We start from the raw sequence: 26,801 nt of genomic DNA, 5'->3' as shown, positions 1-26,801 counted from the left end.
AGCCCGCGGGAGGGACTAGGCTCCTGCGCCCGCACCTTTGGGCGCCACCAGGGGGCAGCAAACCGCACGTTCACCCCCAAGGCCACGCCCCCAGGGCCCCGCCTCGGGGCTGTAAAGTGGGGGTGTGTTTGTTTTCTCTGTAATGTGGGTGTGTCCCCACAACTGAAATGCCCCCCTCCTGGGTGTGCGCATCCGGGGACGGACTCCATACGCGCCCATTTCGCAGAATCCCCCGCGCTCCGGGCTGTGAGGGAGGCCCTGGCCTCTCCCTCTGTCCTCAGGACAGTTTTAAGTGCGGCTGCTTTTCCACCGAAAACTGTGCTCAGCCTGATGCACCCCCTCTCTCAGAAAGAGGGGTGCCCTCCCAGGAGCCAGAGCTGAAGGCCTTGCTGAGGGGCCAGGGACAGGAGCCCACGGGGACGGGGCAGAGGGGGAGGGGGGGAGGCAGGGGTGTCTCCAACTGCGTCCCCCCAACAGGCCTCCCGCTGGGAGGCTGGGGGCGAGGGCAGCGCCCGGCCCGTGGGGACCTGCTGAGGGGGTGACTGTGTGAGAGACACCCCGTCCCCATGGGGGGTCCTGCTCTCAGTCACTGACCGCGTCCGTGGAGACTGCACCGAGCTCGCACCTTCCCAGACCCCCCGCCTCTGGGGACGCGGCGCCCTGGACGCGAGGAGGCCCCGCGGGGCGCAGGGCGACCCAGGAAGCCTTCCCGGAGGGGGCGGCGGAGGGCCCAGCCCAGGACTCACCCACAGAGCTGCTGGGAGACGCAGCTTCCTTTGCGGGTTCCAGGCCGCCCGACTGTCCCTCCTGGGACCCGCCAGTCCCTCCCCCCGCGGCCGGGACGCGGCCCGCAGTCCCTCCTCGGCTCCTCGGCCCAGGCCGGTCGGGGAGGGGGGTCCCCGGGCGGAGGTCAGCGCTGGAGAGGTGGGGCCGCGGGGCGGGAGCCCTTCTGGAGACGCGGACCGGGCGCCGCGGGTGGAGCTGGGACTGCGCCCGCCCCGAAGGCGGCTGAGGTGGGGCCGGTGCCCCCCCCCCCCCCATCCCCCGGTGAAAGCGCCGGCACCAGCGCTGCTGCTCCTGCCCCTCGGCCCAGCCCACCGACGCCGGGCGGCCCCTGGCAGCGAGGAGCCTGAGTGGAGGTGGGAGTTGAGGGCGGGGCTGGAAGGCAGGGGCTCCCGGGGCGGAGGCGGGGTGGGGGGACCCCCTTCCGCTGCCCCTTCCTGGCCTCCGGGCCGCAGGCGCTCACCTGGCAGCCCCGCCCCCGCCCCGGGTGGCCGGAGCCCCTGCTCTGTCCGGTGTTTATTGGCGCTGAAGGTGTGAGCACACCCCACATGCATGTAAGCAAGACTCACATGAGATGGCACACACACACACACACATGCACACACACAGTGTCCATGTATGTTCTGGTTAATTCTCACGGGAGGATGCATTCCAGTGGTTTCTCTCTTGGGTAGAGCGCAGGGAGGGAGGAGGAGCGGGGGGCGGGGAGACGAGGCCCCAGAAGGAGAGATGGGGGGACTGGCCCCCTCAGCGCCAGCCCGGGGAGGGGTCTGCGGCCCAGCGCGGACCTAGCCCAGGACCAGCGCCCTGGACTCTGCGGAGGGCGGGGCTCTAGGCGCTGAGAGGCGGCCAGGGCAGCAGCCTCCGTGTCAGGGGAGTGTCCCCAGGGCTCTGTGACCATCATTATTGTCAGCCGAGCCCCAGGTGAGGAGTCAGATGGAGGGGCACCCCCTCCCCCCACAGTGCGCAGGCTCCTGAAACCCTGGGCACCTCCTGAGTGACAAGTGTCTTTGGGATGCTGATGAGGTGGCTCTTGGCTGAGGGGCCTGGAGAGCGTCAGGGTGGGGGATGGTCCCCAGAAAGACCAAGCTGATCAGAGGGTTGGAACGTTCAGGCCCTAGAAGGAGGCAGAGCAGGAGGAGCCTGAACACCCATCTCTCCACACCACAGAGTCCTGTGTGCAGGGACCCTGGGGCTGCGGGACAATGACGGGTAACATGTGCCCTGATACTGTCAGACGGGGACACCCAGAGAATGAGACCACAACTCACACATGAAAACAGTAACAGGCATAGTGTCCACAAGAGCAAAGAAATGAACACCCAGGAGGGGAGGGCGGAGGGCTGACCCAGGCCTGAGCCCAGGCTGACCTGCCCCAGGAAGCTCGCTGTCCAGGGTCCTGGAGAGGCGCTGCATTAGGACAAGGGACAAGGCCTGGGGGATGGGAGTCCCTGTGACCACAGGTCCTGGAGGGACAGGGTTCCCCTGAGGGACAGGTCAGAGGAGCAGAGAGGTGACCCGGCCGAGGAATGACCACGTCAAAGCCCACGATGCACTGAGCACTGACCAGGCACAGGCCCCGACCATGCTCCGTCCTCACAGCCCGTCTTGTCCGGCCTGCAAAGAGCACAGAATACACAGGAATCTGCAAAATTCTTGGTGCTTCCGTTTATTTCCTCTCAGAAGACATTTAATTAGAGGGTCTCCTTTAATTACCCTCACCAGGCACGGGAAGAATTGAAGAACCAGGTCAATGCACAGTCTCATTTCAATGTGGAGCAGGAAGTTGTCACACATAGCCCCCAGGAGTAAAGGCAGGGAGGGGAGGGGAGGAGGAAGGCCCAGCCGCCTCTGCTGACAGGAAAGTGTGGGGAGCAGGGCGGGGCCGCCCCCATCAGAGGTTCCTGAGTCAGGAAGTGGGAGCGTGGACACATCTTCCATCACTCAGTCCCACAAGGCAGCTCCTCACGCTGTGGAGGACAATCATCATGAGCAGATCCAGGGCAGTGGCTGGAACTGGTGACATTCTCAAACCCACTTCATGCTCACAGTGTCCCACAGACTCCCCCCCACCCAGGCCTCCCTCTGCCCACCCCTCCCCATGGCAGGTCTCACCTTTAGAAGCCGAGAGAGACACATCAGAGCCATGGGTGCTGTCACTGCCTGGGGGGGGGGGGGGAGACACACCAGGACGGGGTCAGACCCCAGGGCAGGAGACTAAGGAGGAACTATGCGGGGGGGGGGGGTCCCCCATGGCTCCAGTCTGCACTGTCCCAGGGTCTCAGGGGCCATCCCTCCATACTCACTGGCAGCCTGATCGTAGCTCCCTCCTTTTCCACCTGCGGGAAGAAAACATTCCGTGAGAGACCAGGGAGGAGGCAGGGCCAGGAGGTCCTAAAGGAAGCCCTCGTCCTGGGCCCAGAGAAGTTTCCAGAACCGTGTGTACAGACCCAGGGCAGGACCAGGAAGCCTGAGGGAAGTGCACGTGTGGGGACTGGACCCACCGCCCTCCTGGAGGTCTGTGTTCAGCAGGGACCTGCCCTCTGACCTGGGGCTGCAGGGAACGGGGTCCCCACGACCAGCATCATCAGGGGATAAGTGGGTCCCTCATTTCCCACGGGCCTCACTACAGAGTAAGTGTGAGCACAGAGCCCCACAGGGGCCATCACACGCGTGGGGATGGTGCTTCCCGTGAATGAGGCGGGACACATGTCTACCTGGGCTTGAACCCCCAGTGGGACAGACACTCAGACCCCACCCCTGCCCACCTGAGCGCCTCCTCCCCCACATCACAGCTCCAGCCACAGCTCCCAGCAGAACCAGGCCCCCAGCGATGCCCAGGATGATGGAGATGAAGGTGTGAGGAGGCGGCTCTGGGAGGAGAAGGGAAGGGAGGGTGAGGGCCCTGACCCCAGGCCTCAGCCCCGACCCCACTGAGGTCCCCAGGGCCCCCGCTGCCCTGAGAAGAGGCTCTGTGCCCACGGCCCTCCTCACCCCATCTCAGGGTCAGGGGCTCGGGCAGCCCCTCGTGCTGCACATGGCACGTGTATCTCTGCTCCTCGCCAGGGGGCACCCCCACGGCCGCCCACTTCTGGAAGGTGCCGTCCCCCGCAGGCCTGGTCTCCACCAGCTCCATGTCCTGGGTCTGGTCCTCCCTGTCACGCTGCCAGGTCAGGCTGATGTGCGCAGGGTAGAAGCCCAGCGCCCAGCACCTCAGGGTGACCTCACGGGCAGAGACGGGGTGGTGGGTCACGTGTGCCTTTGGAGGGTCTAAGGGGAGGGGACAAAATGCAGGAACTTTGCATCCGCCATGGGACACTCCAGCAGCGCCCATGTGACCATCCTGAGAGTGGACAGACCCTGGGTGGGGGAGGGAGCACACAGCCCACACACCAGCCTGGACAGAGGCACCTGGAAGGCCCTCCTAGTCTTTAGAAAATTCTAGAATCAGAGAGACACAGCCCAGGGCAGGAGGCAGGTCTCTGAGGGAGAAAAGGGGTTTGTGGTCCTGACCTGGGTGGAGGCCAGGTGACTCAGAAAAGCTGGCGTCAGGACTCAGACACAGGGGGTGTGGGGCAGGCACAAGGCCTGAGAGAGAAGGTCCCGTGGGTCCCAGAGCCCCTGCAGGGCCCATGGGAACCGCTGATGGGTTATTTCAGGGGCTCCCTGCACCCCAGGAGAGCCTGCACCCCTAACTGTCCCTGAGAGGAGGGGGAGTCCTACTCGAACCTGATCTGAACATTCAGAGGACCCCCTCCCTGACCCCAAGGAGGGGTGTCTGACACTGACCCGCTGTCCTGTCTCCTTGTAGGAGCCCCAGCCCCGGGGAGAGGGGGCGGCCCCAGGGCCCCTGGTACCTGCGCGCAGCAGGGTCTCCTTCCCTTTTTCCAGGTGAATGAGGAGCCACTTCACACACAGGCCCTCCAGGTAGCTCCTCATCTGCTCAGCCCAATGGTTCGCCTCCCACTTGCGCTTTGTGATCTGAGCCGTCGAGTCGGCCGCGGTCCAGGAGGTCAGGTCCTCATTCAGGGCGATGTAGTCGGTGCCGTCATAGGCGTATTGACTGTACCCGCGGAGGAGGCGCCCGTCGGGTCCCACGTCACAGCCACTCATCCACTGGTAGGTGTGAGACCCTGACCCCGCCTCGAGGTCAGCCCCGCCCCGAGGTCAGCCCAACCCCTAGGTCAGCCCGCCCCACACGCCCGCCATCGCCCCCCCTCCACCGAGGATGAATCTAAACTGAAATCAAAAATCGGGTCAAAGTCCCCAGGGCTCCTCCCGGGTGGGGGCCGGGCGGGACCCACCGACTCAGCGTGAGGCTCGGACCCGGACCCTCGGGGCGACCCCGGCCCGTCCGTGGGGAGGGAGGTCGTGACGGGCCTGGCGCGCGGCTCACCGTCCTCGCTCTGGTTGTAGTAGCCGCGCAGGGTCTGCAGGCTCACTCGGAAAAGCTGTGCGTGGCACTTGCTGATCTGCGTCTCCCGGTCCCAATACCCCGGGTCCTCCTGCTCCACCCACGGCTGCTGCATCCAAGGCGCCCGCGGCTCCTCCCTCGGACTCGCCGCGTCGCTGTCGAACCGCACGAACTGCGTGTCGTCCACGTAGCCGACGGCGAGGAAGCGGGGCTCCCCGCGGCCGGGCCGGGAAAAGGCGGTAAGTAAATACCTCAGGGAGTGGGGGCCTGGGGGGCGGACGGGGGGCAGGGCCGGGGCTGGACTCTGGCCTTCCCGGGCCCCGCGCCCCCGCCGGGTCCCCTCGCTCCTCCCCGCATAGCCGCCCCCTCCGACCCCGCACTCATGGGCCCGGCTGGGGGTCAGGACCAGCGCCCCCGAGAGCAGCAGCAGGAGGGTGGGGGGCCTCAGGATCCCCATCCTCGGTGTCCCGGGACCGTCTGATCCCAGGGGCTCCTGGAGATGGTCTAACCTGGAAGCAGACAGCCAGTGGGAGTGAGCAGTGAGGCTGCGTCAGGCGTATCCGGGAAGGAGGACTCAGCAGGGATGTGAGATGGAGGGGGAACCCCAGGGAGAAGGGGAGGCCCAACCCTAAGCAGCTCTGCTCCAGACTCCTCCCTGGGCTGAGACCTGAGCGCCCGGCCTGGGCCTGGGCTGCCCTCCTCCTGCAGGGGGAGCTCTCCGCCCACTTCCCCCTAAAGGAGCATCAGCTGGGGCTCTGAGCTCCAGTTCCCCCAGAACAGGGAGGCGGCCATCAAAGCTGTGGCAGCTTCTGTGAGTGAACAGCAAGGGGCCCTCAGGCACAGCCCACAGGGGCCACGGGCGGGCTCAGGGAGTGATGTCAATCAGAGGCCCTGTCTTCATGCCCCTAGAGACCCCTGACGCCATCACCGAGGACAAGCAGGGAGACTCCAGTTTTTGAAAATCCCGGAGTCACCAAAGCCCTTTCCCTTCAGGAGCAGTGGGTGCAGCTTATGAAACTGCTGTGCAGGCCGCACGGGAGGGGCCAGTGAGCCCCATACCCCTCAGCTCCTGCACCTCCAGATCCGCTCCTCTTCTCACCTCCCCACTCGCTGCCTCAGGACACCGGGAACCCCCGCATTGAGTTCTCAGGACCCCGTTCCCTCATCTGTGACACGGGATGGTGACAGGACCGTGGGGAGGTCCCAGGGCAGGGGGTGGGAGCTCCGGCCTCTGGACCCCACCGCTCCCACCTGGTGTCGAGGTCCCTCAGGAGTGAGCTCAGTGCCCCTGGGGATGCTGCTTCCCACCCTGCGCCTCTGCTTCCTCCTGGGAGAGAGGAACGGGGACGTTAGTGCAGAACAGAGGTGAAGGGGGTGTGCCACCGTGTGCTCTCCCTGCTCACTGTGCTCACACGGCTGGGACATGGGAGCTCTCACACAGAGTTCATAGGAGGAGCAGAAGCCACGGTGACGGGAGATGGGACTGGGTTCCATGTTGGATTGTCTGTGGCGACCTGGGATGAGAGGATAAAACATTAAAATGTCAGATGGGAAGGACAGAGCCGGCATGTTAGGCCCGTCAAACCATTGGACAAATAGAGATGATCTCTCCAGCAATTTCTCTCTCCCTTTGCTGCCTCACGTGCACAGAGCAACTCTCACTCACACCACAGAGAGCGCACAGAGAGGAAAGAGCCCCACCTCCCAGGGAGACGGAGACAATGCAGCCCAAGGCAGGATTTCAGGAGGAAACACACAAGGTCCTGATATCACCGGCCAGCGTGGCTCAGTGGTTGGGCATCCCCCCATGTACCAAGGAATGGCCAGTTCCGTCCCCAGTCCAGCACGTGCCTGGGTAGCAGCTCAGTCCCCAGAGGGGTGCGTTATGGAGGCTGCCGATGTTTCTCATCAACGTTTATATCTCTCTCTCCCTCTCCTTCCCGCTCTCCTTACAAATCAATGAAACATATAGTGTTAGGTGGTCTTTATATCATGTTATTACACCACAGACTAGGATTCTGAGTGAATATGTGTCTGTGAGTCTGTGTGTGTGTGTCTGTGTGTGTGAAGAAACCTTATTCTATGTCAGAATGTTAAAGTTATCACCCACATTCTACACACCAATGTCATCAGTTTTACAATGGTCTTCACACCCCAGCCTCCGGCTCGGTCAGGTCTGAGAAGAGGAGCAGACCCTCTGCACACGGTGAGCCGCTCAGTGGCCCTGGCCGTCCCACCCTTGGCTCAGATCCCAAAGGGAGCCCCGTGCTGGGTCCCTCATTGTCGGGGACTCTAGGACACAGAGAGGTGCGGGAAGCCCAGCATTGGCGGGAACCCCACCCTGGGACACTCCCCAGCACATACCCTCCCCCCCATCCCCTCCCAGCCCAGCAGAGCGAGCAGAAGCAGCTCAGATACAGGTGGGGCAGCGCCTGTCCTGCCCCATGTGAGACCCACCCCAGGTCCATGTCCCCTCCTGGGACCACCCTCCTGTCCTGGTCTCTGCCCTGAGGTTGGACGCGAGGAAGACCTCACGGGGCTGGTCTTTGCTCCTGAGCTCTGGGCAGGGATGTGTCATCGAGGACGAGCCGGGTCCCTGAGTCCATAGTTACAGGGACAGGGCTCCTGGACCTTCTCCTCCCACAGAGAAGCATTATCATGTCACCGGAGGCTCAGGTGACACTGTCTGTGGGGAGAGTCTGGGACGTCTCCAAAGAGGAGCGACTTTATCCCCTCACATCTCTACCCGCCCCTGCGGCGATTATTGCTAATTTGGCCGTTAATGTGTCAGATGGAGAGGGAACCCCGGGGGAAGGGGAGTTGCCAGCACTCCTGAGGTGGGCCTGAGGGGAGGCACTGAGTAAGCTGGCCACGCCTCCCCGTCCTGACCAGCAGAGGGCGCTCTGACACGGATCCCATTTTGTGGAGAGCCAACCCCATGGATTCCTGCGCCCCCACCCGGTTTGTAGGAGGCCAACCCCAAGCCTGCGATACCATCTCCCACGTCTGGTCCATCGACCTTCCCTCCTGAAGGCTGTCCTCATGGCCTCACCAGCCGCTGAACGAGGGGCAGGACCAGGGGCCTGTGCTCCCTGTGGACGGTCTGAGCTCCGAGTCACAGCTGTTCTCCGGGGTGAACGGAAACCCACGGCTGCGTCACATTCCCCCCTCCATTCATTGTACAGTCACACCCCATTCCCCCCTCCATTCATTGTACAGTCACACCCCATTCCCCCCTCCATTCATTGTACAGTCACACCCCATTCCCCCCTCCATTCATTGTACAGTCACACCCCATTCCCCCCTCCATTCATTGTACAATCACACCCCATTCCCCCTCCATTCATTGTACAGTCACACCCCATTCCCCCCTCCATTCATTGTACAGTCACACCCCATTCCCCCCTCCATTCATTGTACAATCACACCCCATTCCCCCCTCCATTCATTGTACAATCACACCCCATTCCCCCCTCCATTCATTGTACAATCACACCCCATTCCCCCCTCCATTCATTGTACAGTCACACCCCATTCCCCCTCCATTCATTGTACAGTCACACCCCATTCCCCCTCCATTCATTGTACAGTCACACCCCATTCCCCCTCCATTCATTGTACAGTCACACCCCATTCCCCCCTCCATTCATTGTACAGTCACACCCCATTCCCCCCTCCATTCATTGTACAGTCACACCCCATTCCCCCCTCCATTCATTGTACAGTCACACCCCATTCCCCCCTCCATTCATTGTACAGTCACACCCCATTCCCCCCTCCATTCATTGTACAGTCACACCCCATTCCCCCTCCATTCATTGTACAATCACACCCCATTCCCCCCTCCATTCATTGTACAATCACACCCCATTCCCCCCTCCATTCATTGTACAATCACACCCCATTCCCCCCTCCATTCATTGTACAATCACACCCCATTCCCCCCTCCATTCATTGTACAGTCACACCCCATTCCCCCCTCCACTCATTGTACAGTCACACCCCATTCCCCCCTCCACTCATTGTACAATCACACCCCATTCCCCCCTCCATTCATTGTACAGTCACACCCCATTCTCCCCTCCATTCATTGTACAGTCACACCCCATTCCCCCCTCCATTCATTGTACAGTCACACCCCATTCCCCCTCCATTCATTGTACAGTCACACCCCATTCCCCCCTCCATTCATTGTACAGTCACACCCCATTCCCCCCTCCACTCATTGTACAATCACACCCCATTCCCCCCTCCATTCATTGTACAATCACACCCCATTCCCCCCTCCATTCATTGTACAGTCACACCCCATTCCCCCCTCCATTCATTGTACAATCACACCCCATTCCCCCCTCCATTAATTGTACAATCACACCCCATTCCCCCTCCATTCATTGTACAGTCACACCCCATTCCCCCTCCATTCATTGTACAGACACACCCCATTCCCCCCTCCATTCATTATACAGTCACACCCCATTCCCCCCTCCATTCATCGTACAGTCACACCCCATTCCCCCCTCCATTCATTGTACAGTCACACCCCATTCCCCCCTCCATTCATTGTACAGTCACACCCCATTCCCCTCTCCATTCATTGTACAATCACACCCCATTCCCCCCTCCATTCATTGTACAGTCACACCCCATTCCCCCCTCCATTCATTTTACAGTCACACACCATTCCCATGTGGGCACTGTCCTCGGGGCTCCCCTGCTCCCAACATCAGGCTGACACCAGGATGGTCCCAGGCTGAGCCTCTCTCCTGGGTCAGGAAGCTGGTCCCTCCCTGATGGGAACATCATGGTCCTTCCTACGGGGCCCAGGGCTGTTCAGCCTGGAGCCTGAACCCTGTGAGCTGTGCTAACGCTGCTCAGAGTCCTGGGATCCCTAATGTCCACACGGCCCCACAGGAGACCATGATGTGCTGCCTTAGCCACCCAGAGTCCTGCGCTTTGGTGACTCACTGTATAACCACTAGCTCTCCTACCCCTCCGCACTCTCTTCCCCTTTCTTCTTGTTCTTCTTCTTCCTCCTCTTCCCTTCCTCCACTTCTGCTTCTTTTTTTGAGGTTTTACCCTGGAAAGAATTATTCTTGACATACAGACAGGATTCAGGGAAAGTAATAATTAGGACAGACAGAGAGATACCCTCCAAATCTAAAATTAAGAACAAGAACAAATAGGAAATTGGGTGAAATTACAAAGATAAAATTTTAATAATAGATGAAAAGATGAAGGATCACATGCGCAGAGAGACGTGGACAAATCCCATGTATACAGTGGATTTGCACAGGGTGAGGGTGCGATCAACAACACTCACAGAACATTCCAGTCCTCAGCAGAGCCTCTTCACTGTTATTTGGTCACACACTGGCCCCATCCCGACTCACTCCTCCCTAGATTTCTACCCCACAGATGAGTTTCATCAGCTTTTGGGAGAAGGGAATGTAACAGTGGCCACCTCTCTGCACCTGCTCTCTCTCCACATCCTGTCCCCCCTCGTCCCAGTGGCTCTTGTGGTTCTAACGTGTCCACTCTCAGGGCTGCAGGGTTCTGTCCTATGAACACACCACCTTCCTCCTCTACTGCTCATGCGCATTTGTCTTATACGTAGATTTTGCAAATTGTGCAGCAATGAACAAATTCTTCATATGTTTTGCACACATATGTATGTGTGTCTATTGGGGATATAACCAGGAGTGGAATTGCTGGGGCATTGGGTGTGGTGAGTACTGCCAAATGCTAGATGTATTGAGTGCTGCCAACGCATTTTCAAAGTACGTTATTTGAAACGACTTCCTCTCCCACCAGGAATATATGAGAAATACAATGAGTCCAAATCCTTGCTAACAATTGACTTCGTCTCAGTCTTTCATTTTTGCTCTCCTGGGAGATGGGCACCAACATCACATTGTGGCTGAACTTGAGTTTCCCCTCTGACTAAAACTGTTGGGCAATTTTCCTAAGTGTATGGGCATGTAACCATCCTCAACAGGATGGACTGGACTCTTGTTCATGACTGAGTGGGACTCTAGTAAGGTGCCAGCATCCTTAACTACTGGGGCACTTTGGCTATTAATGGATCTGTGGGCAGAGACCTGTGGGATGAAAGGAAGTGTCTGGTCTTTGCCCCTGGCTCCTGACACGGAGCTCCTAAATCCTGGGCACCTCCTGAGTGACAAGTGTCTTTGGGACGCTGATGAGATGGCTCTTGGCTGAGGGGCCTGGAGAGCATCAGGGTGGGGGCCGGTCCCCAGAAAGACCAAGCTGATCAGAGGGTTGGAACGTTTAGGCCATAGAAGGAGGCAAGAGCAGGAGGAACCTGAACACCCATCTCTCCTCACCACAGAGTCCTATGGGCAGGGACCCTGGGCCTGCGGGGCACTGACGGGTAACATGGACCCTGATACTGTCAGACGGGGACACCCAGAGAATGAGACCAAAACTCCTACACAAACACAGTAACAGGCATAGTGTCCATAAGAGCAAAGAAATGAACACCCAGGAGGGGAGGATGGAGAACGGGACACAGGCCTGAGCCCAGGCTGACCTGCCCCAGGAAGGCTCGCTGTCCAGGGTCCGGGAGATGCGCTGCATTAGGACACGGGACAAGGCCTGGGGGATGGGAGTCCCTGTGACCACAGGTCCTGGTGGGACAGGGTTCCACTGAGGGACAAGGTCAGAGGAGCAGAGAGGTGACCCAGCCAAGGAGTGACCACGTCAAAGCACATGATGCACTGAGCACCCCCTGGGCACAGGCCACGACCATGATCTGTCCACATCACCTCTCCTGTCCACACCTGGGACAGCTCAGCACAGCAAACACATGAGCTCTGGAAAGTTCTTGGTGTTTATATGTATATCCCCTCAAAATTTAGAGTCTTCTCCTTTAATTTTCCCACCAACCCTTCATGGCAAAAATGAACAAAGTCACCTCCAGAACCACATTTTAATGCGGAAGGAACAGCTTGCAGCTCAGAGCATGAGGAAGTAAAGTCAGCGATAGTGAGGGTCCAGCCCCCCTCTGCTGGACCAGAAAGTGTGGGGAGCAGGGCTGGGCCAGCCCCCCCATCAGAGGTTCCTGAGTCAGGAAGTGGGAGTGTGGACACACCTTCCATCACTCAGTCCCACAGGGCAGCTCCTCACGCTGTGGAGGACAATCATCATGAGCAGATCCAGGGCAGTGGCTGGAACTGGTGACATTCTCAAACCCACTTCATGCTCACAGTGTCCCACAGACTCCTCCCCCCCCCCCCCCCCGCACCCAGGCCTCCCTCTGCCCACCCCTCCCCACGGCAGGTCTCCCCTTTAGAAGCCCAGAGAGACACATCAGAGCCCTGGGCGCTGTCACTGCCTAGAGTGCACACTCAGACCCCACCCCTGCCCTCCTGAGCGCCTCCTCCCCCACATCACAGCTCCAGGCACAGCTCCCAGCAGAACCAGGCCCCCAGCGATGCCCAGGATGATGAAGATGAAGGTGTGAGAAGGCGGCTCTGGGAGGAGAAGAGAAGGGAGGGTGAGGGCCCTGACCCCAGGCCTCAGCCCCGACCCCACTGAGGTCCCCCAGGGCCCCTGCTGCCCTGAGAAGGGGTTCTGTGCCCACGGCCCTCCTCACCCCATCTCAGGGTCAGGGGCTCGGGCTTCCTGGGAGCAGGTTAGAGACACGCTGACCCGGACCCACTCTCCGAGTCCCCCCTCTGAAGCCACCCCCGGGCAGAGACAAGGACAGGCCACTGCCAGCCTCACGCCCATCACTGACCGCACGGCCCCCCTTTCCTTTCTGAGGAAAACACACAAACCCTTCACTGTGGGAGGGAGGCCCTTCCCCGCGGGAGCTGTCGCTGACCTCAGCGGCTCCCCGTCTGGCTGAGCGCCAGCACCCTTGTCGGCCCCTCACACCCCCAGCGCCGCCCAGGCCCCGCCTCAGGGAACTGGGCCCAGACGAGGGTCTCCCTGCAGCCAGCCCCGCAGGGGAGGCGCCCGCGGCCTCGGGGCATCCTGAGCGGGTTCCTGCTGCTCCCCAAACCCATGGGCTTGGCACCAGCTTCGCTGGGGACCCAGACGCCCCCCTCAGCCCGGACCCGGAGTCTAAGCGAGTGACCAGGGCCTCCTGAGCCCCGGAAAGCGGGGCCTCGGGGCCCACTCACCTCGGGATGCGGGGACAGGACTGCAGAGGGGGCGTGGGTGCGGGTGGGATGGGGCGCTCAGCACGGGGTCCTTGTGGGTCCCTCCCCCTTGTCTCCTGCAGCCTCGCTCCCTGGGGCCGCGTCCCTGTTTAAGGCCCCAGATGGCCTTTCTGAGCGTCGCCGCCCAAGTCTGTTTCTCCCGCGACACCCTCTGTCCTCCAGCTCATGTCCACCCGCCAGTCCCCCGGCCCCTTGTTCCCAGCAGACAGCTCCCCAACATCTCCTACAACCACCCTCTGTGATGCCCCCCCCCCAGATGCTGGTCCCTGAGCCCCCATCTCCCCTGAGGGCAGCCCTCTCCTCCTCCTTCCGTCCAATGGCATTTCTGGTGACGGTGCCCGCTCTTTCCCAGACCCCGGATGGACCATGAGGAGTGCTGTAAGTCCTCCTCAGAAGGTTCCAGAATCCCACCCGGCCCACTATTCCCATGCTCACCCCGCGGAGGGATCTCCCGCCTGCACCCCGCAGACCCTCCCGCTCCCCCACTGCCTCCCTCGCCCCCAGGTCTGCCCTCAGCACAGCAGCCACAGAGACCCGTTCAAGGGGGCGTCACCCCATGTCCCTCCCCTGCTCCAAACTGTCCTGGGACCCCACCTCCCTCAGCACAGCCCCGCCCTTCCCCCTCCACCCATGTGGTCCCCAGGCTCTGTCTCAGCTCCATCTCTCTCTGCTCCGCCCACACCCGCCTCCTGGCTCTTCCCAGAGACCAGACCCTCCTGCTCCAGGGCATGTGCACTGCAGGTTCCCGCCTGGCCAGACCTGCCTCCAGAGGGCCTCCTGGGTCATGACCTTCCAACCTCTCCTCAAGGTCACCGCCCAGCGAGCCCCACACCGACCACCCATCACACAGCCCCTGCCCTGTCCCACAGCCACACCTGGTCCCCTTCCCGTGCTGTCCCCAGAGCCCTCCCCTCTCTCCCCCTCCCCCTCCCCGTTCCCTGCCTCTTACACACCCTGTGCCCCACACCCCTGCCCACTGGACCGCGGGTCTCCCATTCCCCCTCAGTGAGGCCCCAGAGGCAGCCCCACGCTCCCACCTGTCACTCAACCAGCCGCGGCTCCTGCAGGGGAGCCCCTCCCTGTGCTGGACACAGTGACCTCATGGCTGTGGTCCCAGCTCAGCTGTTCTGGGGCGGCTGCAGCTCAGGGTGCCCCCGGGGACGTCACTGCACCTGCACTGCCCACAGCGCTGCTCCCCTAAACCTGCAGCTGCCCCCCCTCCCCACATCTCGGGGGCCCGCTGGAGGCTGGAGAGAGGGCAGTGGGCAGAGCCCAGTCCCAGCAGGACCTGATCTCAGAGGAGGAATGGGGGACCCTCCTCTGTGCTAATTCCAGAACCGGGTTCCCTCCAACGTTCAGGGAAGAACATGAGGCCCGGGAGGGAGGCAGGAGCAGCAGGAGCCTGAAACCCATCTCTTCTCCCGGGGCCCCTGTGTGCGGGACCTGGGCCTGCGGGACACTGATGGGGCACATGTGCCCTGTGTCCGACGGGCACCCGGAGAATGAGACCAACATTCACACACAGAACAACTGGCATAAAATCCACAAAAGCAACCAAACAACAAACACCTGAAGGTGGTTGCTGAGGGCGGGACCTAGGCCAGACCCAGGCTGACTTCAGGGCCCCCAAAGCCTGCACTGTCCAGGGTCCTGGCGATGCGCTGCAGTAGGGCACGGGACGGCCTGGGGTGTGAGGCCCTGTGACCACAGGTCCTGGTGGGACAGGGCTCTCCTGAGTGTCAGAAGAGCAACAACATGACTCAGCCGAGGAGGGCCCACGTCAAACCCATGATGCAACGGGCACCGAGCGGGCACAGGCCCCACCACACCAGCTGCTCAGAGCCTCTCCTGCCCCGGCTGCCACAGGCTCCGCAGGCAGATTCTGGAAGCTTCTCAGGTTTCCTCTCTACGCAGACCCAGCTTATTCTCTTTGTCTTTTCTTCATCCTTCGCCGGCCCATCCTCAGGCTCCCGAACCCTTGGCTGTGCTGACGCAGCACAGGTTTCTTGTCCATGTTTACTGGGGACTTGAAGAGTCAACCACTTTCTCTATAAGCTCCTACACTGTCCACAGGAGCAGTAAAAGCACTCTGTGAAGTAATAAAAGGTCACAATGCACCGGGAACAAGTTCCTTTCTATCAGGGGCCGTTGGAGTTACTGATTGGAGACCCGGGTCCCTCACTCCTGTCCAGGTGGAGCTGCCGACAGGTTCCCCTCAGCGTCCCCTCAGAAGAGACTCAGTCCCATTCCCACCTTTGTGTTTCCACATCGACCGCCTCATCCCGTTTCCTCACGCCTCCAGTGGAGTTGGTTCCTATCTTCCCCGGCTCTGCTCACGCAGGTCCAGGTGTCCCATGGGGCAGAGCGACTTCCCCTAAATTCCAGGATATGTGAGATCCCTGTGACCTCATTAAATCCCCTCCTTTTATTACTTCTTTCAAAAGGGGAAGGGGGACAGCTGGCATCTTGGGGTCCCTGCACACAGGACGTTCCCGGCTGTGACAGCACATGTGTGGCCCCCCATTGGGGAAGATTGGGGGACACGGTAGGAGTGCCCAACCGGGGAACGGGAGCCATCACTGAAGTTGGGCGGTTTGAGGTACGTAAGGGCTGAACATCTCTTTCTGGAGCACAAGTCCGTTCTCACCAACAGGGGTAAGGGCTCTCTTTTCTGCACACATTTTCTGACAGGCATCTCTCCGTTCGGTCCTTCTGACCTTTCACTCTCTCCCTCGTCCCATTTGTGATCTCCTGTCCTCCCGTGGGTGACGCTCAGCCTGACTCCCCCCGACATCCCATCCCGCTCTCAGTCTCTTGGTGCAGGGAGTACGACCAAAGCATTTCCCACCGGGTTTGAGACAATCACTCTCCCACCAGGAGTGTACGAGAGAGATGAGTCCACATTCCTGCGAACAGTTGGTTTTGTCTGACTCTGTCATTTCACCATGTGGGGCTGTGGGCAGCAATATCACATTGTGGCTGAATTTCAGTTTCTCCTCTGACTAAAACTGGTGGGCAATTTTCCTAAGTGTATGGGCATGTAACCATCCTCAAAGGACGATGGTTTGGACACATGTTCATGAGTGGGTGGGACTCTAGTAAGGTGCCAGCATCCTTAACTAGTGGACACGTTTGCTATTAATGGATCTGTGGCAGAGACCTGTGGGATGAGAGAAAGTGCCTGGTCTTTGCCCCTGGCTCCTGGCACTGAGCTCCTAAACCCTGGGCACCTCCTGAGTGACAGGTGTCTTTGGGACGCTGATGAGATGGCTCTTGGCTGAGGGGCCTGGAGAGCGTCAGGGTGGGGGATGGTCCCCAGAAAGACCAAGCTGGTCAGAGGGCTGGAACGTTCAGGCCCTAGAAGGAGGCAAGAGCAGGAGGAGCCTGAACACCCATCTCTCCACACCACAGAGTCCTGTGTGCAGGGACCCTGGGCCTGCGGGACAATGACGGGTAACATGGACCCTGATACTGTCAGACGGGGACACCCAGAGAATGAAACCAGAACTCACACATGAAAACAGTAACAGGCATAGTGTCCACAAGATCAAAGAAGCAACGGAGGATGGGTGCTGGGCTCATCCAGGCCTGAGCCCAGGCTGACCTGCCCCAGGAAGCTCGCTGTCCAGGGTCCTGGAGAGGCGCTGCATTAGGACACGTGACAAGGCTGGGGGATGGGAGTCCCTGTGACCACAGGTCCTGGTGGGACAGGGTTCCCTGAGGGACAAGGTCAGAGGAGCAGAGAGGGACCCCGCCGAGGAGTGACCACGTCAAAGCCCACGATGCACTGAGCACTGACCAGGCAAAGGCCCCGACCACACTCCATTCTCACAGCCCCTCCCGTCCCCGCCTGCAAAGAGCACAGAATACACAGGAATCTGCAAAATTCTTGGAGCTTCCGTTTATTTCCTCTCAGAAGACATTTAATTACAGGGTCTCCTTTAATTACCATCACCAGGCACGGGAAGAATTGAAGAACCAGGTCAATGCACAGTCTCATTTCAATACGGAGCAGGAAGTTGCAGCTCAGAGCACCTGGGAGGAAAGGCAGGGAGGGGAGGGGGAGGGCCCAGCCGCCTCTGCTGACAGGAAAGTGTGGGGAGCAGGGCGGGGCCAGCCCCCCATCAGAGGTTCCTGAGTCAGGAAGTGGGAGCGTGGACACACCTTCCATCACTCAGTCCCCACAGGGCAGCTCCTCACGCTGTGGAGGACAATCATCATGAGCAGATCCAGGGCAGTGGCTGGAACTGGTGACATTCTCAAACCCACTTCATGCTCACAGTGTCCCACAGACTCCCCACCACCCAGGCCTCCCTCTGCCCACCCCTCCCCACGGCAGGTCTCCCCTTTAGAAGCCGAGAGAGACACATCAGAGCCCTGGGCGCTGTCACTGCCTGTGGGGGACACACCAGGACGGGGTCAGAGCCCAGGGCAGGAGACTAAGGAGGAACTATGGGGGGGAGGGGTCCCCCATGGCTCCCATCTGCACTGTCCCGGGTCTCAGGGGTCAGCCCTCCATACTCACTGGCAGCCTGAGCGTAGCTCCCTCCTTCTCCACCTGCGGGAAGAAAACATCCCGTGAGAGACCAGGGAGGAGGCAGGGCCAGGAGGTCCTAAGGGAAGCCCTAGTCCTGGGCCCAGAGATGTTTCCAGAACCGTGTGCACAGACCCAGGGCAGGACCAGGAAACCTGAGGGAAGTGCACGTGTGGGGACTGGACCCACCGCCCTCCTGGAGGTCTGTGCTCAGCAGGGACCTGCCCTCTGACCTGGGGCTGCTGGGAACGGGGTCCCACCACCATCATCAGGTGATAATTGGCCCCTCATTTCCCACGGACCTCACTAAGAAGTGAGTGTGAGCACAGAGCCCCACACTGGCCATCACACGCGTGGGGATGGTGCTTCCCGTGGATGAGGCGGGACACACGTCTACCTGGGCTTGAACCCCCAGTGGGACAGACACTCAGACCCCACCCCTGCCCACCTGAGCGCCTCCTCCCCCACATCACAGCTCCAGCCACAGCTCCCAGCAGAACCAGGCCCCCAGCGATGCCCAGGATGATGAATATGAAGGTGTGAGGAGGCGGCTCTGGGAGGAGAAGGGAAGGGAGGGTGAGGGCCTGACCCCAGGCCTCAGCCCCGACCCCACTGAGGTCCCCCAGGGCCCCCGCTGCCCTGAGAAGGGGCTCTGTGCCCACGGCCCTCCTCACCCCATCTCAGGGTCAGGGGCTCGGGCAGCCCCTCGTGCTGCACATGGCACGTGTATCTCTGCTCCTCGCCAGGGGGCACGCCCACGGCCGCCCACTTCTGGAAGGTGCCGTCCCCCGCAGGCCTGGTCTCCACCAGCTCCATGTCCTGGGTCTGGTCCTCCCCGTCACGCTGCCAGGTCAGGCTGATGTCCGCAGGGTAGAAGCCCCGCGCCCAGCACCTCAGGGTGACCTCATGGTTGGAGACGGGGTGGTGGGTCACGTGTGCCTTTGGGGGGTCTGAGGGGAGGGGAGAAAATGCAGGAACTTTGCATCCGCCATGGGACACTCCAGCAGCGCCCATGTGACCATCCTGAGAGTGGACAGACACCTGGGTGGGGGAGGGAGCACACAGCACACACACCAGCCTGGACAGAGGCACCTGGAAGGACCTCCTAGTCTTTAGAAAGTTCTAGAATCAGAGAGACACAGCCCAGGGCAGGAGGCAGGTCTCTGAGGGGAGAAAAGGGATTTGTGGTCCTGACCTGGGTGGAGGCCACGTGACTCAGAAAAGCTGGGGTCAGGCCTCAGACACAGGGGGTGGGGGGCAGCGCACAAGGCCTGAGAGAGGAGGTCCCCATGGGTCCCAGAGCCCCTGCAGGGCCCATGGGAACCGCTGATGGGTTATCTCAGGGGGTCTCCCTGCACCCCAAGAGAGCCTGCACCCCTACCTGTCCCTGAGAGGAGAGGGAGTCCCTCTTGTACCTGACCTGGACATCCAGGGGAACCCCTCCCTGACCCCAAGGAGAGGTGTCTGACACTGACCCACTGCCCTGTCTCCTTGTAGGAGCCCCAGCCCCGGGGAGAGGCGGCGGCCCCAGGGCCCCTGGTACCTGCGCGCTGCAGGGTCTCCTTCCCTTTGTCCAGGTAAAGGCGGAGCCAGTGAATGCACTCCCCCTCCAGGTAGATCCTCCAATGCTCTGCCGCACCCGCCGTCTCACATTCGCCTTGTGAGATCTGAGCTGTCCTGTCGGCCGCGGTCCAGGAGGTCAGGTCCTCGTTCAGGGCGATGTAGTCGGTGCCGTCGTAGGCGTTTTGCCAGTACCCGCGGAGGAGGCGCCCGTCGGGTCCCACGTCGCAGCCAAACATCCCCTGGTAAGTGTGAGACCCTGACCGCGACCCGAGATCAGCCTCGCCCCGAGGTCACCCCGCCCCGCCCCGCGGGGCCTGAATCTAAAACTGAGCGTGAAATCGGGTCACAGTCCCCGCGGGCTCCTCCCGGGTGGGGGCCGGGCGGGTCCCGCCGACTCGGGGTGACGCTCGGACCCGGACCCTCGGGGCGACCCCGGCCCGTCCGTGGGGAGGGGGGTGGTGACGGGCCCGGCGGCGGCTCACCGTCCTCGCTCTGGTTGTAGTAGCCGCGCAGGGTCTGCAGGTTCCCTCGGAAATTCTGTGCGGCTCTCTTGGCCTTCAGCGTCTCCCGGTCCCAATACCCCGGCCTCTCCCGCTCCACCCACCGCTGCTGCATCCACGGCGCCCGCGGCTCCACCCTCCCACTCGCCGCGTCGCTGTCGAACCGCACAAACTGCGTGTCGTCCACGTAGCCGACGGAGAGGAAGCGGGGCTCCCCGCGGCCGGGCCGGGACCAGATTGTGTGGAAATAGCTCAGGGAGTGGGGGCCTGGGGGGCGGACGGGGGGCAGGGCCGGGGCTGGACACGCGCCTTCCCGGCCCCGCGCCCCCGCCGGGTCCCCTCGCTCCTCCCCGCACAGCCGCCCCCTCCGACCCCGCACTCACCGGCCCGGCTGGGGGTCAGGACCAGCGCCCCCGAGAGCAGCAGGAGGAGGGTGGGGGGCCGCATGACCCGCATCCTCGGCGTCGGGGGGGACCCTCTGAGTCCGGGCGCTTCCGCGGAGGAGTTATAACCGGGAGCCGCGGGGACGCTGATTGGCTTCTCTGGAAACCGCTCAGCCAATGGGAGTGAGGAGTGGGGCCGCGTCACGAGTATCCAGGAAGGAGGCGCCGACACAGGTTGGGAGAGAAGTGAAACCAGGGCGCTGGGGAGTCCCCACCACGGAGCGGCCCCCCCAGACTCTGTCCCCCGCTGAGACCGGAGCGCAGGCCCGGGCCCTGGACTCGGTCCTGACCCCCCTCCTGCGCGGAGCGCCCGTCACACGGTCCCCGAGGCCTGGCCCCGGCGCCGTGCTGTTCATCACTCTCATTTTGGCATCAGAATTTCTATTCGTTATAAATTAGTGAGGAACCAAAGAGTAATTTTGTTTATGCGGATTACAGCTATCAATATTTACCATGTAAGGAATCAAACACTTTAAAAAATTGTGAATTAATTTATCATATTAATAACCTATGACATGTTATCAGAAGTAATGTTCTTATGAAATATACCTATTTCCTAAATAAACAAGGAGGAGAGAGGAGGTGACCTGCTCTCATTTTACATCCTTGCACATCTCACTGGGAGACGCTGGGTTTTCATATTTGCTTCTGCGTTTCATCTATTATTTTGGTTGAAGTATATGAAAAATATAGAGCCTCGCATGAATGTGCAGCAGCAGTATTTTTAATAACGTTTTCAGATGTGTGAATATTAATCTTTGATAGCACACCAAAACTACACAAGTGGTAGTTTCTGAAAACTTGTTTGCAAAGTGGAACCTGAAACATTACTGAACAATTCCTGTTATGTCACCATCCCCAGGGCTGTCTTGCTGGTGGCTCTGTCCTCATGCAGGTTAGTTAAAGGGATGCCTGTGTCTCTAAGTCCTAGAGCCCTTCCCGTGCGGATGCATTAATCACCCGCCATCCAAGCTCACCTCTGTGTCTGTCCCCACAGAGCCCCCAGGAAAGTGTGTCAGCGCTGGGAAGGGTCTAGCTGACGTGGTGGGACACACCTGTCCCCACATTCTTCTTTTCTCTTGGGGGCTGACATTTTATCAAGACAACAGGCCTGTCAGTTGTCAATTGCAAAGTGATATTTCCTGAGGGAGAAGCTCACGCTCATTTCCAAGGCCTGTGGGAAGTGACTGAGAAGGTGACTCAGCTGTGAATCCAGCAAGCAGAACCGAGAAGCAGGGTCAGACCCACCCACCAGGACTCAAAACATCCTCTCATCGCCTGACAGTAGCTGATGTCTGTGGACCCCCAGGCCTGCACGTAGCTGTATTCCGTTCCCAGCCTCACCCCAGCCCTCCCCTTTATCATCCTGCCCCCTGCACCTTGGCTAAAGACAGGATTTGATGCTTGTACGCGCCCTGCCTTCTTGCTTGGCAGGCCTTCTCAATAAAGGCCTCATATGATTCCGCCCTGCCTTCGCTATTGGGCACAGCGACAGGCAGCCCGAGCCCAACCGGGGGGTTCCCGGGAACATATTTTGGCGACTCTGGACGGGTCACCCTCCTCCGAGCCCTAAGGTAAGAGCCTTCCGGGACAGGCAGTCCCCTTTGGGAAACTTCTTGCAGGCACCTGTGGAAACTCCCTAGCAGCTGCCAAGTTATTAACCTGGGGCTTTCCTGAGGTGCTTACAGCCTTTCCTAGTCACCTTGGCCGGGGGCTGAATTGGTGTTCTGTGCGTGCCTGTCCTCCACGTGGGGAGCATGGTGAGCCAGCCAGGAGCGGCGTATTTAAGGCGCCTTCTGCTTCTGTTCTGCTTGTGGGTGTTGAACAACTCAAAACGTGCCTCGACCTGCACGGAGGCTCTGGATCTGCAGGAGGGGCCGACGCACACATGAAAATGCTGGACACAAATGTGAATGATTAAGGGGTGGGGCCAGGTGGAGCCTTTTTCTTGAAGAGACATGCTGAGTCCTGGCCTCGTCCACTTTTTATTCAATTTTAGATACTCATCTTGCCCTCGGCAAAGCACAGCAAACAGGTAGCAAACAGACCATCTCTAAGGTCCGTACAGATCAGTAAGGTCAGTAAGGCCAGTAAACATTTACTTGGAGGGTATCGGGTCAGGAGATTGCTTCGAGCCACCTCAACCTCAACACGAACAATCGGTGCCTAGCGGCAGCCCTGCTAACGCTCAAGGTCCACCGGCCTCCCGCGTTCCTTGGTGCACGCTCATGACAGTATTGGCAAGCAGTGGCTTCCGGCAGAAATGCATGGGAAATGCGCTGGCAACCCCCCCTGGCAGCCCAGGGGCCGCATTCTGGCTGTAAGTCCTGGGCGCTGGAGGGCATCTTCTGACAGACCCATGGAAAGGACTCGGACTTCTTTTACAAACACTGGCAAGAAAACATCAGGAGAAAAAGGACTTAATTGTAGGACTGAATGAACTACAATAATTGTAGTTTTTGTCATTAAAAAATATTACTGCTTTTTAGCCTTCTTGTTTTCAAGACAGAAGGGAACTTGTTTCTTTTCTTAAAGCATTTTTGTAAATTTTACTTTCATAAGCAATATTGAGGCCTTTGTATTTGTCTCTGTACCTGATCTCTCCAGAATTTGGAAACTCTTAATAAGTGAGTATTATTGTGCTCATGGCAATGTGTTTGTTTGCATAAATCCAATAAGAATCTGATTGCTTCATAACAGGACATAAGCCAGTTTCCAATTGTGGTTTTATTAACCAAAACTTGGCTGGAATGTCATGTCTGAGAGAGACGTGCCCGGACTCTGGATGTCACCGGAAAGCTCTAAGGAATGAAGACTGACTTTGAAGACCATAAGCCCTTTGGATAAACAGCCTCGTCCCCTGCTTGGTCACGTGGTTACTGGTCTTTCCAGGGAAGGAACGGAGGTTGCTTTCCTGAGAGATGGCATGAAAGGAACCACAAGACACCTGTGGGGACCTCAGCTTGAGGAACGCACCCCGATTCTGTAGGTATCGCAGGCAAAGCCTGATGGCAACTGTAGAGCTTGGCTTCTTTGCCCTGGGAGTAAACTTTCTCATGAGATTCCAGGAAAGCATATTTTTTTTAAAGTAGCCTATGTGATCAATTGTTATTCTTGTTGTGTTCATGCAAACAATTAGGCCAAATTGAAACTAGACTTAATACAATAAATAAATTGGTCTTAATTTGTCTCTAACAAAAATGGGGGTGATTTCAACAGGAAAGTATTAGAGTTAAAATGTTTCTTTCTTCCACCAGACCACTTGTCATAATTCTTGCTGTTTTAACATTTGCCCAATAATACTAAATTTTATAACACAGTTTGTCTCCACCAGGTTACAAACCCTACTCGGACCTAGGAAATACCACCTCTGGGCACCTCCTTCTGTGCCCAGGCCTCATCGTCCCTCTGACAGAGAGCAAGGATCTCTTGGCTCTGAGAGAAACCTTTGACCCTCCTCAGCAGGAAGTAGTTTCAGAAGAGACCGAAGCCCCCTTTCCCTGACAGAATTCAGAGCCAAGGTCCTTGAGGGGGAATATGGTAGGCAGTTAGAGAGACCTAAGCAGAGCAAGGATGATGGGCCAACTGGAGGAGAAATGGGTAGGCCAACTGCTCCGAAGCTGGCAATGGAGGAATCTGTATAGACTGACCTTTACATTTTGCTGAGTAGGAGTTGGGACACCTATTGATAATATATAGAATCATTCTATTAGCTGATTTTTCTGGAGTGTAGCTGTCATTTTTAGGTGGTTGTGTTGCAATATGAGTATTGCATTTACCCTCACCAGAATCTTTACCGGAATCCAATATATTTTTAAAATGTCGATTGAAGGATGAGGATTTACAAAAGATAATAATTTTAATTCCTTCAACCATGTTGTTTTTTCCTTATTTTTTGTTTGTTTTTATTGATTTTAGAGAGAGAGAAGGAGAGGGAGAGAGAGAGAGAGAAACATCAGTGATGAGAGAGAATCATTGATCGGCTGCCTCCTGCACTACCCTTACTGGGGATCGAGCCTGCAACCCAGGCATGTGCCCTGGCCTCCTGGTTCATAGGTTGACCCTCAACAACTGAGCCACGACAGCTGGGCTCAACCATGTCATTTTAAAGTGAAACTGGATGTTTTTTGTCTGTTTTCTTTGTGCAGGTCAGCGCTGGTGCAGAGTAAGGGCTCTGGAAGTTCGTTACCAGTCCCCATTCGTGCTGAGCTTTACCTCGGTGCAAAGGATGTCCCTCATCTCCTGCAAATAATGCTGACCGCCCCCCCCCCCCACCCTGGGAAAGGCTCTTAGATACTTCAGGGTTCCATGGACCACACTTAGAGAAAGGTTGATCTGGCTAAACCAGAAGGGGTCTCCCAATGGCCCCTGCCTTTTTCTTCTCTTTTCTTCCCAGAATCCCTCTCCCTGAGACGGACTCCCTGCACCCCCAAACTGAGCTTAAAACGTTGCCCCAGAACCCAGCGACCGCCCGCACCGCCCTTCTGCCGCCAGCTCTCCGGACGGCCGCAGCCCCGGGGGTCTCCGCTCCAGACCCACCCCCGCTCCACCCAGCGCCTCTGCCGCCTCCGCCAGAGACCCAGCTCGCTGCGCGGCCACCTTCCGCCGTCCAGTGCCCCTCCGTCCTGACCCCGGGACCCCGGCTCCCCGCTAGCCCCGGCCCCGGCCCCGGCCCGGCCCCACGTCGGAGAAGCGCGTGGAGGCAGCGGCCGAGTTGAGCGCCAGGACCTGAAGGAGAAGAGCGAGAAGGTGGAGGAGAAGGCGGGAAAGAGCGAAGAAAGAAGTGGTGGAGGAGGAGGAGCATGGAGCCCAGGAGAAAGAAGAGGAAACCGCTGAGGACGGAGAGGAAGAGGGAGGAGGAGGAGAAGATGAGGAAGAAGAAGATGACGACGACGAGGGCCCGCGCTGAAGAGAGCTGCTGAAGAGGAGGATGAAGCTGATCCCAGGGGCAGAAGACAGAACATGGGGCATCGGCAGGAGCCCCCTGCCAATGGGCTGGGGGAGGAGGCCCCTCAAGGCCCGGGGATGGGGCAGGGACAGTTCCGGGCAGACACTCCACCTGACTCCTTGCTCTGGGCCCTGCACCAGAGCTGCCCCCTCTTTCTCCCCAGCCTTCTCTTGCCCACCTCTCCAGACCCCGCCCTTCCACCCCACTCTGCCATTGTTCCACCCCCTGACCTGTTCCATCCCAGCTCCCAGCTGGTCCCCAACTGCCCCCTTCCCCTCTTCCTCTCTCCCTCCCTCACTCCCACCCCTCCTCCGATAGCTTCTCCTTCGGAACCTCTGCATCCCCCTTTCTGTCCTGCCCATCCCTGCCCTGCCTGATCCCTGGGTCTCCTTCAGATCCCCTTCTCTCAGACAGTGCCAGGCCGGGGTGGGGCCAGGGTTGGACCAAGCCCCACAGCTGCCCCCTTCTCCTCCCCTTTTTGCATAATTTAATAAAGAAATGGTCGCACAAACAAACAAACAAAAAAAAAACACTGCCCTAGGGATGTTCTAGAAAAGAGCTCACCCCTGAAAATGTAGTGCCTTCCCTCTGGGAGGGAGGTGGAGGGAGAGGCGTGACCCCTTTGAGACAGAGAACAGTTTGGGCCTGAAGACACCAGTCCCACAGACACCCATGTGGTGTCTACACCCCAGCTGACTGAGCGCTCCCATCCCAGACAGAACCCTGACCTGTCTGTAGAAGTCACATTGGCTTCCTCTGATGGGAGGTGTCGGGGGGGCAGTGCTGTGGGGGGGCTGCTCAGTGACTGTCCCGGGACCAGGCCGCCTGCAGCGGGGATGGGGGGCAGCTGGGGAGAAGCAGCCTCGCTCCCTGAGCCGCGCAGGGGCCGTGGGGTCCCTGTGAGCGGGAGGGGGGGGGGGGGGCTGTGTGTCTGTGCGGACCAGGGAGGGGGTGCGGCTGTCTCCCGGGTCATGGCCTCAGGGCGGGTCTGAGGGTGACGCTCTGAGGGTGACCGTGTCCCCCAGGGAGGACCCGGCCCTGCTGTGCGCTCCGGCCGCTCCCCACAGCACGGAGGCCTCGGGTCACCCCGGTCCCGTTCCCGGGGCTGCGGGTCCTTCTCCGTGAAGTCCGAGGTCTGAGCACCCACAGCCCAACCCCCAGTGACGCTCCTGAGGAACAATGTGGAAGGAAGAAATGCGGATGTCAATCACCTGTGTTTGTAATGAACACACGGGAACAGGAATGAGAAGGGGGAACCAGAGAAACAGGAATAAAATGAAAATCCATCAGATCGGGAAGATGAAGGACAGGCTGGGGTGCGGGCAGAGGGAGGGAGACACACGGTCATAAAGACGGAAGGAACGGAAGCGTGGAACACAATTTCTAGAGGAAGCTTGGCAAGATGTCTCAGCGATGCGCTTAAGCTC

General features: G+C 59.4%; 1 protein-coding gene and 1 pseudogene across 7 annotated transcripts; one reads left to right on the top strand and one right to left on the bottom strand.

Moving 5' to 3' along the window:
• Positions 1–2,297: 2,297 nt before the first annotated feature.
• LOC307116683 (patr class I histocompatibility antigen, B-2 alpha chain-like) lies at positions 2,298–20,498 on the bottom strand (the record flags this gene model as incomplete). Of its 6 annotated transcripts, XM_079800852.1 has the most annotated exons (9): positions 20,367–20,482; positions 19,966–20,250; positions 19,464–19,739; positions 18,595–18,870; positions 18,369–18,473; positions 17,912–17,944; positions 17,735–17,780; positions 17,551–17,589; positions 2,298–2,717 (listed from the first exon to the last, which is right to left on the bottom strand). In XM_079800852.1, exons 1-8 carry the CDS (start codon positions 20,437–20,439, stop codon positions 17,583–17,585), a joined length of 1,101 nt encoding a protein of 366 aa, XP_079656978.1. In that variant the 5' UTR covers positions 20,440–20,482. The 6 variants fall into 6 exon arrangements, with proteins under 6 accessions (XP_079656978.1, XP_079656980.1, XP_079656977.1 ...); XM_079800854.1 differs by lacking the exons at positions 17,551–17,589; positions 17,735–17,780 and adding an exon at positions 2,899–2,946 and having other exon boundaries at positions 2,364–2,753; positions 20,367–20,498; XM_079800851.1 differs by lacking the exons at positions 17,551–17,589; positions 17,735–17,780; positions 17,912–17,944; positions 18,369–18,473; positions 18,595–18,870 and adding exons at positions 2,899–2,946; positions 3,090–3,122; positions 3,552–3,656; positions 3,778–4,053 and having other exon boundaries at positions 2,419–2,753.
• A 3,501-nt stretch (positions 20,499–23,999) lies between these two features.
• On the top strand, positions 24,000–26,513 carry LOC307092442 (annotated as a pseudogene). Its single transcript has 3 exons — positions 24,000–24,026; positions 25,081–25,399; positions 26,400–26,513. The product of its transcript is annotated as an uncharacterized misc_RNA (transcript).
• The last annotated feature ends 288 nt before the right edge of the window (positions 26,514–26,801 follow it).

Source organism: Cnephaeus nilssonii (genome assembly GCF_951640355.1).
Source record: "Cnephaeus nilssonii genome assembly, chromosome: 20".
Lineage (NCBI taxonomy): Eukaryota > Metazoa > Chordata > Mammalia > Chiroptera > Vespertilionidae > Cnephaeus > Cnephaeus nilssonii.
The sequence above is the reverse complement of the archived record's forward strand: the minus strand, read 5'-3'. Positions and strand labels throughout refer to the sequence as shown.